The sequence below is a fragment of the Barbus barbus genome (assembly GCF_936440315.1).
Source record: "Barbus barbus genome assembly, chromosome: 28".
NCBI classification, from domain to species: Eukaryota; Metazoa; Chordata; class Actinopteri; order Cypriniformes; family Cyprinidae; genus Barbus; species Barbus barbus.
The window spans coordinates 29,786,599-29,799,650 of NC_136756.1; the positions used below are offsets into that span (position 1 = coordinate 29,786,599).

Genomic DNA, 13,052 nt, shown 5'->3' on the forward strand with positions numbered 1-13,052 from the left:
TGATGTGACAGTAACCAAGACCATCACCACACGTGCAAACCAGAAGCCATGGATGACAGCAGAGGTTCGTGGGCTGCTAAAGACTAGAGATGAAGCATTCAGATCAGGAGATAAAGCAGCCCTCAAAACAGCAAGAGCCAATCTGTCCTGTGGCATCAAAAATGCAAAACGGTCATATGCTCAAAAAATCAACAATTACTTCACAGACAGCAGAGACACACGGAGCCTGTGGCAAGCCATTCAAACCATCACTGACTACAAGCCCCCGCCACAGGCCTGTGATGAGGACACATCCCTCCCCGATGCACTCAACCACTTTTATTCACGGTTTGAAATGCAGAATGACACACCTGCACAAAAACTCCCCACACCTCCCAACGACCGGGCGCTCTGTCTGTCTCCAGCCGACGTAAGGAAGACCCTATCTAGGATTAACCCACGCAAGGCTGCGGGTCCTGACAACATACCTGGCCGTGTTCTGACAGACTGTGCTGTACAGCTGACAGATGTCCTAACAGATATCTTCAACACCTTGCTGAGCCAGGCAGTCGTCCCCACGTCTCAAATCCACAACAATCATACCGGTACCAAAGAAATCACCTGTGTCCTGTCTAAATGACTATCGTCCCATAGCACTGACTCCAATCATGATGAAGTGCTTTGAGAGGTTAGTCATGCACAACATCAAAACCAGCCTCCCCAACACACTCGACCCGCTCCAGTTTGCATACCGTCCAAACCGCTCTACGGACGATGCAATTTCCTCCACCCTCCACCTGGCTCTTACCCACCTAGAAAATAAAGACTCCTATGTTAGAATGCTGTTCATTGACTTCAGCTCGGCATTCAACACAATAATCCCACAACAGCTCATAAATAAGCTAAACCTGCTGGGCCTTAACAATTCCCTGTGTAATTGGATCCTGGACTTTCTAACTGGAAGACCTCAGTCAGTCCGTGTCGGCAACAACACCTCGAGCACTACAACACTGAGCACAGGTGCCCCACAAGGCTGTGTGCTCAGCCCGCTGCTCTTCACACTGCTGACCCACGACTGCACTGCCAAGTTCAGCTCCAACCACATCATCAAGTTTGCTGATGACACAACAGTGGTAGGCCTCATCAGCAACAACGATGAAACGCACTACAGAGAGGAAGTGGCACAGCTGGCTGAATGGTGTGGCACTAACAATCTGTCCCTCAATGTGGAGAAGACAAAGGAGGTTGTGATGGACTTCAGGAGGAACTCCGTTGACCACCCCCCACTGACCATCAACAGCTCGACTGTGGAGAGAGTCAGCAGCACTAAATTCCTGGGGATGCACATCACAGAGGATCTCACCTGGACCACCAACACCATGTCACTCTCCAAAAAGGCACAACAGCGCCTACACTTTCTCTGCCGGCTGAAAAGATCAAGTCTCCCTCCACCCATCCTCACCACAGTCTACAGATGCACCATTGAGAGTGTGCTGACCAGCTGCATCACTGTCTGGTACGGGAACTGCAGTGCTGCTGACCGCAAGACCCTCCAGCGGACAGTGAACACAGCTGCAAAGATCATCGGTGCCCCTCTCCCCTCCATCCTGGACATCTTCCTTACACGATGCTCCAGCAAAACCAACAGCATCGTGAAGGACTCCACCCATCCCTCCCACAGTCTCTTCCAGCTCCTACCATCAGGAAGACGGTACCGGAGCATCAGAGCCCGCTCCGCCAGACTACTCAACAGCTGGACACCGCCCCCCTCTGAAACCCCATGCAAACTCCTACCTCCTGAAACATGGACACCAAAGAAAAAAACAATTCGAATTGAGTGGGCCTGTACAAACCACCTGTAGTAACACACTCTCCTTTATGTGCACTAGACACTTTACACACACTGCTGCGTGAACACAATCCCACAAAAGACTCAGCAATATATGTATGTTTACATGCTCATGCACTACAAATCATCCTGCACTGTTCCCCAACCAGCTGCTGGACTCAAAATGTCTCTCTTTGCACATGTACAGTATTTGTGAAGCATTCGTATAGTTTGTACTTTTTATCCTTTATTCTTTTAGTTTGTATAGGGTAAATACTTATATATAATATACTTATAGTTAAATCTGTCAGTAGGTTAGTTGTGTATAGGTGTATAGGTTTATTAAGTCTGTATGGTGCCCTGGTGGCCTGTATACAGTAGCCAGTACAAACATCACAGGGGATTTATCATTAACACTTGTTTCTTTGGATAATGTTATATGAAGCAAAATTATTTCAAACGAATTACAGTATACTTGAAACCCGACCTCTGAAAAATACTGAAAATATTGCTATTAATTGTGGCAACACCTCCCCCTTTACCTTTTGGACGCGGTTCATGTTTGTAACTGTAATCTTGGGGGGGTAGACTCGTTTAAAGTAATGTATTCATCTGGTTTTAGCCAGGTTTCTGTCAAACAAAGCACATCTAGTTTATGGTCAGTGATCATATCATTTACAAAAAGTGCTTTTGTAGAAAGGGATCTAATATTCAATAAGCCAAGCTTTATCATTTGTTTATCTGTATTATATCTGTTTTTTATTTGTTGAACATCAATTAAATTGTTACTCTTAATTTGGTTTGGATGTTTTCTGTATTTTCTAGTTCGGGGAACAGACACGGTCTCTATAGTGTGATATCTGGGTGAAAGAGTCTCTATGTGCTGAGAATTAACTGACTTCTGTGACATTAATTCATATATACAACATTATAATAATCAGAAATGTTTCTTGAGCAGTAAATCAGTATATTATTATGATTTCTGAAGCTCATGTGACACTGAAGACTGGAGTAATGATGCTGAAAATACAGCTGCAGATCACAGAAATAAATTACACTTTAACACATATTCACATAGAAAACAGCTGTTTTAATTTCTAATAATATTTCAAATTTTTACTCTATTTTTGATCAAATAGATGCAGCCTTGGTGAGCAGAAGAGACTTCTCTCAAAACCATTAAAAATCTTTTGAATGGTAGTGTATATAAACTACAAACTAAGTAAAAAAAAAAAAAAGTTTTTGAAGTTGCAAAAAAAACAATGATTGTTAGAAAACACGTTTTGGCAGAAAATACTATTTCAGTCTTTCTACTTTGTGTAATTCATTATGTCACTGAAATGTCCTAGTAATTTTGTTTCTTTCAGTGTAATATACAATATTAATACATATATTCCTTGAAAATATGAACAACACTTACTTAAAATGACAAAAACCTTTTCAAGCTTTTTCAAAGCGTTTAATTAACATTACACACAAAATCTGCAAACATGATGAACATGTTCAGTGATGCACTCGAGTGACGTCTCTGCTGGAGGCAGTCGTGCCGCACGCGGGGCATTTAATCTTCAGTCTCTGAGGATCAGGTGCATGTTTCTGCCTCAAACACGCTCCACACATGAGATGAGCGCAGGGCAGAGAGTATGACGCCACGCTCGAAGAGTAAACCGTCAGCGAACAAGAGCAGAACGCACAGGAGTGCCGGCCTGGAAAACAAGATAATTACAACAAATGCATCATTCTTTTTGAATGCATAATGATAAAGATTGCACTCATACTGAAATATTCTGAACTCAAAACAGCATTTACTGAAACAAGACAGCAAAACCTGACAAACGTCATGCATTATCACATTTATGATTAATAATATAAATGCCAATAGGATCAGAAAAATCACCTTTATTCAAAGAGAAATTAGGTTTTCATTCCCCACTGACAGATATTTGTTCTTGTTTTAAGCATAAACTCTTTCTCTTAGAAAACAAGACTTTTGCATCTCAAGAAAATGCTTTAAATGATTTAAAGATGTTTAGATATTTGTACTGGAAAACAAGACAGACAACAATTCTGAGGAATAAAACATTTTTGAAGTGCATGAAACATTTAATGCCACGACTTTATGAATTTAACCCCCAGTTTCACAGACAAGGCTTAAACCTACACTGTAAAAAAATAAAAAATAAATGTTGAGCAAACTTAAAAGTTTAAGGCTTAAAATACATCAGTGCCTTTATTTTATCTCAAGATGGACACCAGTAATGTTTTTTTTATCTAAGGCATGTTTATAAAAAGTACTTAAATGTCCAAATGGCGTAATCCTGGTTTAGTCTAAGCCTTGTCTGTGAAACCAGGCCTAAGACTTTCTGCTCTGATTTAAGACCTTTTAAAGGCTTCCTTTGTAAAAACATGAATTAAAAATGCAGAATGAGCGATTAATTTTCTTGCAGTTTAGCTCCAGCTCTAATCAAACACACCTGAACAAACTAATGAAAGATTGCTAGAAAGTTACAGGCAGGCGAGTTTGATCAAGATTAGAGCTGATTAGAGTTTAAAGAGTTAAGAACCACTAAACTAGAATAAAGGAAAAATATCCTAGTTTTCAGTAACAAGTGAACGTGACCATGCTTTATTTGCTCATATGTTGATTTCAGACTCGTACCAGATGAGCTGTCCTCACTGGAACTGGTTTTGCTCGGCGAGGTGAACACTGGTAACCCATGAAGAGCAGCGTTTAGCGCCTGATCTAAACTGTCTGCTAACCGCCGCTCATGTGAGTCCGACTCTGAAACACAACAGACCCGAGTGTGAGCGACAAATACAGCAGAAAACATTTCTGGGGGATCCAAAACCATTTTTGAGAGGGATTAAAAGAATTAGGAACAAGACAGAAAAACATCATGCATGGTCTCATGAAAATGTGTATAAACAGTACGCATATAATACGCAGTTTTCGCATGAATATATATGATATGAAATTAGTTTGGCGTGCATATGATATGAAATTTTTTGCGTGCATATAATACGCAGCTTTCGCGTGCATATGATATGAAATTTGTTTTGCGTGCATATAATATGCAGTTTTTGCGTGCATATAATATGCAGTTTTTGCGTGCATATGATATGAAATTTTTTTGCGTGCATATAATATGCAGTTTTTGCGTGCATATGATATGAAATTTTTTTGCGTGCATATAATATGCAGTTTTCATGTGCATATATGAAATTTGTTTCACGTGCATATAATACGCAGTTTTTGCGTGCATAGATATGAAATTTGTTTGGCGTGCATATAATACGCAGTTTTCATGTGCATATGATATGAAATTTGTTTTGCGTGCATATAATATGCAGTTTTTGCGTGCATATAATATGCAGTTTTTGCGTGCATATGATATGAAATTTTTTTGCGTGCATATAATATGCAGTTTTCATGTGCATATATGAAATTTGTTTCACGTGCATATAATACGCAGTTTTTGCGTGCATAGATATGAAATTTGTTTGGCGTGCATATAATACGCAGTTTTTGCGTGCATAGATATGAAATTTGTTTGGCGTGCATATAATACGCACTTTTCGCGTGCATATGATATGAAATTTGTTTTAAAAATTTGATTAAGTTGTCTCTAATTGCACCAACATTTTTACAGTGTGTTCTTCTTTTTCTATTTTCCCTGAATTGACAAGTAACTACAATGTCATGGGATGTAATTTCATTACCATCAAATTACACATTCTTTTAATATGTTCTAAAGCCAGTGTTATATATATATGTGACCCTGGACCCAATAGACAACAATACATTGTATGGGTCAAAATTATTGATTTTTCTTTTATGCCAAAAATCATTAGGATATTAAGATCATGTTCCATGAAGATATTTAGTCAATTTCCTACCGTAAATATATCAAAACTTCATTTTTGATTAGTAATATGCATTGCTAAGAACTTAATTTGAACAACTTTAAAGGAGATTTTCTCAATATTTAGATTTTTTTGCTCCCTCAGATTCCAGATTTTCAAATAGTTGTATCTCAGCCAAATATTGTCCGATCATAACAAACCATACATCAATGGAAAGATTATTTATTCAGCTTTGTATAGATCTCAATTATTGAAAAATTGACTCTTATGACTGGTTTTGTAGTCCATGGTCACATATAAACTATTTCTTATTGCTGAACTGTTAAGGTTTGTGAGTTCCCAGCATGCATTGCATCATTGGTAAATTTTGCATTAATGTTTTGTGTGCTGTTTGCTGACTTCATTTAAGCTTTTGCTGTTATTTTGTCATATTGTTAGTTATTTGTTGTGATGTAAAGAGCTCATCTTTTTACATTTTATGCTTGCACCATTCTTCAGATTTATTGAGGCCTACAGTATATTCAACCATCTATATTCTTGATATCTTTGCTTTGTAGGATGATTGTTCCTTTACAAACAAGGATAGCATAGTTCACGTCAGATATTAAGTGTCCTATAAATCTATTTATATGGCTAATAAAACAATAAATGAACATTTTGTGTTACTAAGTTAAAATATGCTGAATTGATGTTGCCTTGACAAATATATTGCCTGAAAGAGGCATTTTGTATTTAGTGAATGAATGAACTGACAAAACAAAAGTAGTGTTACTTAGTACAATATAGTGCTGTCAAATGATTAATTACATCCAAAATAAAAGTTTGTTTACATAATGTGTGTACTGTGTATATATAAATACAGTATATATTTTGAAAATATTTAGATGCATTTGCATGTCTATATAATATATTTAATATATAAAAAATTTAATTTTCTGAAATATACACAAGTATGTGTGTGTATTTATATATACATAAATATAGACAGTACACATACATATATTACGTAAACAAAAACTTATTTTGGATGCAAATGTAAAAATCTGAAAGCATCATGTTGCCTTGGATTTTTATGTTTTCAACTATTTTTTTTTACAGTGAAGCTATGGAAGCTTCACTGTAAAATAAATAAGGCTATTGCAACTTTTTAACTCATAATTCTTACTTTTTTTCCTCAGAAATGCAAGAAAAAAATGCAAACTATGGAATGTAAACCAAAAATTGCAACAAAAGAGTCTGAATTGTGAGCTAAAAAGCACCTTAATCTTATTTTATTATTCTGTGGCAGCTTCTATACAAACCTGAGGAAGTTTCATGGGCTTTCCTCAAAATAGAGCGATCAGGATCAGCGCTGGTGGAGGGAAAGCTGGATTCATATTTCCTTTTAGCAGAACGGCTCTGCATCGGTCCTGATTTGCAGGAATCCGCTCTTGTTTTAGAGTCTGAAACAGATGCAAAGGACTGTGCTTGTGAACTGTCTGTATGATCACGGTTTATACTGGAGTCTGCGATGCTTTTGGCCTCCACTGTGAGTCTGGATGGTTGTGGTTTAGTTAGTAGATTATTCCTGCTCCTGACTCCTGTGCATCCCGTCTGCAGAGCCAAACGGTCAATGCGGATTTTGAGGAGAGGGTTTGGAACTGGTTTTGAGTTCTGGGTAAAAGGGACGCCAGTAAATGGGTCGTTGGGTAAACGACCCCATGTGGCTTCTCTCTTCTGGTACTCCTCTAGTGTGCTGTTATCAATTACCATTCCACTAGGCAAGATCATTGGGAAAACCATGAGCTCTTGCGTTAAGGGATCGAGGAACTCCTCTGCAATTGGGATTTCGGTAATGACTGGATCTGGTTTGGGAGGTACTATGGAAGTATGGTTTGTTTTTTGCAAGCTTTTTAGATGTGCATCCCAAATCTTTTCCAGTTCAGATGCATGACAGCAGCGAGAAGGCAAAGCCCAGATGGCGAGCGACTTGATCCCGAGCGCTGACGCTGCGCCGCTGTAGGGAATACTGACTCTGAGCTGAGCGACCGATCCGAGCGACCCGCGTCTCCAAAGCTCCTGCGTTTTCGCTCCAGCCGGTGTCTGCGGCGGAGTATCGGAAAACGGTGCTCGAGGTTTAAAAGCAGGGTTGAGGAAACACACCTGCAGCTCCTCTTGCAAATCATAACGCGACACAAGTTCAAACCGATCACCGTCTCGCTCCGAACACGTTAAGATCTCCAGCCTTCGTGAGGTTCGGCCCTGATCCATTCCCCACGGCCAAAGCTCGACGTCCAGCCGACATAGCTCCATCTTGACCTGGAAGCTCAGCGTGACGTGGACAGGAGGCCGGAGGAAGTATTCCAGCTTGAAACCCCTCCGGCGTGCGATCGGATCCGCCGAGAGAAGATTGGAGGCATCGTAACCGTCGGCGCACAGCTGTCAGCAGGACAAAAAACAAGATGTTGAAGGACCAATGACAATACCAAACCACGAATAAGATAGTCACAGACGTGTGTTCTTGGTAGAGAACATTGCAAGGTCGGCTCAGACGCACACAAGACACAATGTAGTCAGAGATGAACCCTGCATTACTCACTATCAGGTTATTTAAAGGAATTTCAGAGAGGGCTTTTAAAGGGAAGATTCACCGAAAACTGAGAATACTGTCATGTATCTTTATTTCTTTTATGGAACATTCTGTGCTCTTTTTCATGCAAATAAGCAAATGATTTAAATTTAGTTTCGAAGGATTTATTTCAGGAGCAACCAGGCTTGTAAAAAATAAAATAAAATTTTAAATGTAAAAAAATAAATAAAAGAAAAAATAAAAATAAAATAAAATATATAAATATAAATATAAATATATATATATATATATATATATATATATATATATATATATATATAATAAAAACAGCTAATTACCAAAGTAAAATCTAATTTCCGTTTAATTTAACTTGATGCACTAAAATAACTAAAACTAAATAAACTAGAACTAATAATTAAAAAAACATAAATGCTATATGCACATTAAAAATGCTATAAAAAAGAAAAAAAGCACACAACATAATTACTAAAACCTTAACTAAAATCAAAGAAAAAACAGAAAATATAAAAATAAAATCTAGTTGAAAATATTAACACAAATTAAATCAGTGACACTAAAATAACACTGGTAGCAACCGTTGTTGTTTAATTATCATTTTTAGTCATTTATACTATTTAGCATTTAATCGCTTACACAGTTTCATAATATTTTTATATTGCGTATTACTTTTCCCCTTGCTCTAGCAATCCCTGCCATTGTCGTTTAATCTTATGATTGTTGGGTTTCATGCAATATTTGTCTTTATGAATAACAGATAAGATTCAAGATTTGTATTTGTCACATACACAATTATACAGAGTATAACCAGCGGTGAAATGTAGATAAGAGGATATTTCAATTTAAAAAAAAAAAAGTTTAATGGGATTTCATTGTGCAGCAGTTTAATTTAATTTATCAATAGGCCTATATGTTGCCTCTGTGATAAAAATATGAAATTAATAATAATCAAGCAATTAAGATTATTCAATGAACCTGGCTCATTTTTATCATCAACAGTTTGTCTCCTGCTTTCTGCTCTTCTCTTCAGTCAACCTCTCAAAACTTTAGTGATACTGTTTTAGGTGACAGATAAAACACTGCTTTTGGAGACCACACCGAGACTGGATTCAATACAATTTCATCTAACAGTTCCTTACACAAAGCACTATGTACTTTCTAAAGACTTTGAATGAAGTGCACATCTCACACAATGCTTTTCTTGCTTTTTATTATTAATTATGCCAATCTATTGTGTTCAGTGGAAGAAAGAAAACAATACAGGGTTGGAATGATATGAGTAAATTATGACCGAATTTAGCTTTCCTTTTTTCAGAAATTGCAATGTTGCTAAAAACAAACGTTGTATAATTTGCAGCTGAATCACGGCGGTATTGATACTCAGAACAGCTCTTGTTGATGTGATATTGCTTATATGTCTCGTTTCTGTCTGTATATTAACAATAGCATATGAGTATAATTTTAACATGAGGTCAAACTGCATTAAGAGCATGATAGGCTGTTATTTGTGTGGTACCTTGTTGCATTGAATGGAGGTCTGAAAGTGTGGCGAGCACAGGTTGAGCACCATGACCACTGCATCTACAGCGAATCTATTAATACCTGTGAGGCAGAGACATTTCAGCATTATAGAAAATCATACATCATAACAGAACTCCACAGGCAATTTCAACAGAGATCCTGAAACTAAAGTAAAAATACACCTCTGTACTATATGCAGTTTATCATAGTACTTAATAAGCTACTGCACAAGTACAGTTTGCAACTAAAATGTTTGTGACAGACATTTAAAAAGAAATGTGTGTATATATAGATACACACACACACACATATATATATATATACACATATATATAGACAGACAGACAGATAGACAGACAGACAGACAGACAGACAGACAGACAGACAGACAGACAGACAGACAGACAGACAGACAGACAGACAGACAGAGACACACACACACACACACACATACATATATATATATATATACACACACATATATAGACAGACAGACAGACACACACACACAGACAGACAGACAGAGACACACACACACATACATATATATATATATATATACACACACATATATAGACAGACAGACAGACAGACAGACAGACAGACAGACAGACAGACAGACAGACAGACAGACAGACAGACAGACAGACAGACACACACACACACACACACACACACACACACACACACACACACACACACACACACACACACACACACACACACACGTATATATAAAATACGATGGCATTTCCAGTGCGGATGTGTAAATAAATACAGTATTAGTATGATACCCGTTCAGAAACGCTTCATTGTGTTGTGTATGTCACTATAAACAGCTCAAGTGAGCTCCTCTAATAGTTACTGATCAAACATGCCGAGCGACCGAACACACAGAAAGCGTTTCTTAGCTGGAGAAATGCGTCAATAAAGAATATTACATTTCCACACACACTGACCAAAACAAAACTCACCACAGGAGAAGAAACAGAAGCGGAGCTGACGTCACCGCTACTTCCGGGATCAGATGCGCTCGCGGCTCCCTGCTGCCACCTGCTGGCGGGAAACCACTACATATCAGTTTTATTGCTTTGACAAAAAATATCAACACAACACCATCTCCCAAAACCTTTAAAATGATACCTGGACATACAGTATTAAATACCAATATAATCAGTCCATATAATGCTGTGTTATGGTCTAGTATGTAGACAGCTGTATTTCCAGCATCATTACTCCAGTCTTCAGTGTCACATGATCTTCAGAAATCATAATAATATACTGATTTACTGCTCAACAAACATTTCTGATTATTATCAATGTTGAACACAGTTGTGCTGACCAATATTTTTGTTAATATTAAAAAATATTATTCAATGTTGCATTAAATCAAAGATGAACTGTAAGTGTGTTGCAGTGATATTACGCCGCTCCTGAAAGCAGTCCCCAGCTATATCACAACTACAGACTCTCTTACCATGGTTTAGGCCTATAGCAACCTTAAGAACACACACAAGATGAATATAGAGATGCAGCTTGCACTGCTTTAGGATTAATATAACTTTAGAGAGTTTGTCTAGATCAACTTTGAGAAAGAAAAGAGAGGTTTAGAGATATAATTTAGTTTATGTATGAGAAATTTAGCCAACTTAAGTGCTATCTTCCTAAAATAGTAAAACAATGCAAATAAATAATCTTTAAAACAGAAACTTACAAAATAAGATCGGATGAACATTAAATAAATCTGACCAAAATGTGGGAATAAAACAAGTGAATGAATCTTCCTTCAGTGTCTGACTTACAAGCTTTTTGTGCAATTTGCATTTCTTCATATTTAAGGAGAAACCTATAGTTTTCAGTCAAAGTTTTTTGTTGATCAAACATCGGACTATGCTGATTGGTTTGTGTCTTTATCATTTAATGTGTTTTTGATCGGATATGCTTTTACATAAATCATTACAGTAACAAATACAAACAATATAGCATTTGATCTCTAAATCAATTAATTACATCATCAAATCAAATAATTTCATCAGATCTACATCAAAAGGAATATGGTTTTGGAGATGCATTTGAATCAAATCATTGGATCATTAATATTGGCTTTATTCACAATAATCAGAACGATGAAATAATGTTCATCTTCTCAAAATATTCACACGCAATATGTTGGTATACTGGAAATAACAGTTTCACATAAATAAGCATGGTTTTCACAGCCTGCCTGTCTACCCACAACACATCAGAACATAGCAGCAACTCTCAGCACCTTCCAGAAACATTACTGTAGAATAAGCAAGTTCGGTTCGGGTTTTAATTACACACAAATTAAAAAACTGAGACAGAAACAGCTTTTCTTTTTTTCAAGTAATTCTACCTGCAGATAGGAGCCCTCTGTTTGTCGTTTAATGACCCCTGCTGTTCAGGTTTAGTCACTGCAGACAGTAGCAGTGATGGGAACTGATGCTCCCCAGCATCCCTGAAACAATAAAACATCACTAAACCAACACCAGATTCCTTCAGGAACAAAACACCTCCCTCTGTCATACACACTGCTGGTCAGAACTGTGGAATAAGTCTTTGAAAGAATCTCTTCTGCTCACCAGGGCTGCATTTATTTGATACAAAATACAGGAAAAATGTGAAATATTATTAGTATTTAAAACAGCTGTTTTCTATGTGAATATGTGTTAAACTGTAATTTATGTCTGTGATCAAAGCTGTATTTTCAGCATCATTACTGCAGTCTTCAGTGTCACATGATCTTCAGAAATCATAATAATATACTGATTTATAATCAATGTTGGAAACCATTGTGCTGCTTCATATTTTTGTGGAAACAGTGATGCATTATTGAGTAAAAAAGAGAAAATTTTAAATAAATGAATACTTTTATTCAGTAAGGATGCATTAATTTGATTAAAAGTAACAGTAAAGACATTCTATTTCAAATAAATGCTGTTCTTTTGAACTTTCTATTCATCTGTGAATCCTGAAAAATAAAATGCATCACTGTTTCCACAAAAATATTGTGCAGCACAACTGTGTTCAACATTGATAATAATCAGAAATGTTTGTTGAGCAGTAAATCAGTATATTAGAATGATTTCTGAAGATCATGTGACACTGAAGACTGGAGGAATGATGCTGAAAATACAGCTGCAGATCACAGAAATAAATTACAGTTTAAATTTATTAAAATAGAAAACTATGGGAGCTTGTTTCTACAATTGAAAAATTGTATCTCACAATTCTGTAGTTTGCATTTATATC

The 13,052-nt window shown here is 37.0% G+C and overlaps 1 protein-coding gene across 4 annotated transcripts; it reads right to left on the bottom strand.

The window, feature by feature from the left end:
- Positions 1–3,248: 3,248 nt before the first annotated feature.
- Positions 3,249–10,804, bottom strand: ubox5 (U-box domain containing 5). 4 transcript variants are annotated; one of them, XM_079382369.1, is made up of 5 exons: positions 10,754–10,804; positions 9,775–9,860; positions 6,973–8,089; positions 4,467–4,589; positions 3,249–3,513 (listed from the first exon to the last, which is right to left on the bottom strand). In XM_079382369.1, the coding sequence occupies exons 2-5, from the start codon at positions 9,826–9,828 to the stop codon at positions 3,311–3,313; spliced, it is 1,497 nt and encodes a 498-aa protein (XP_079238495.1). In that variant the 5' UTR covers positions 9,829–9,860; positions 10,754–10,804; the 3' UTR covers positions 3,249–3,310. The 4 variants fall into 4 exon arrangements, with proteins under 4 accessions (XP_079238495.1, XP_079238496.1, XP_079238497.1 ...); XM_079382370.1 differs by having other exon boundaries at positions 10,739–10,754; XM_079382371.1 differs by lacking the exon at positions 10,754–10,804 and adding an exon at positions 10,721–10,738.
- Positions 10,805–13,052: the final 2,248 nt, after the last annotated feature.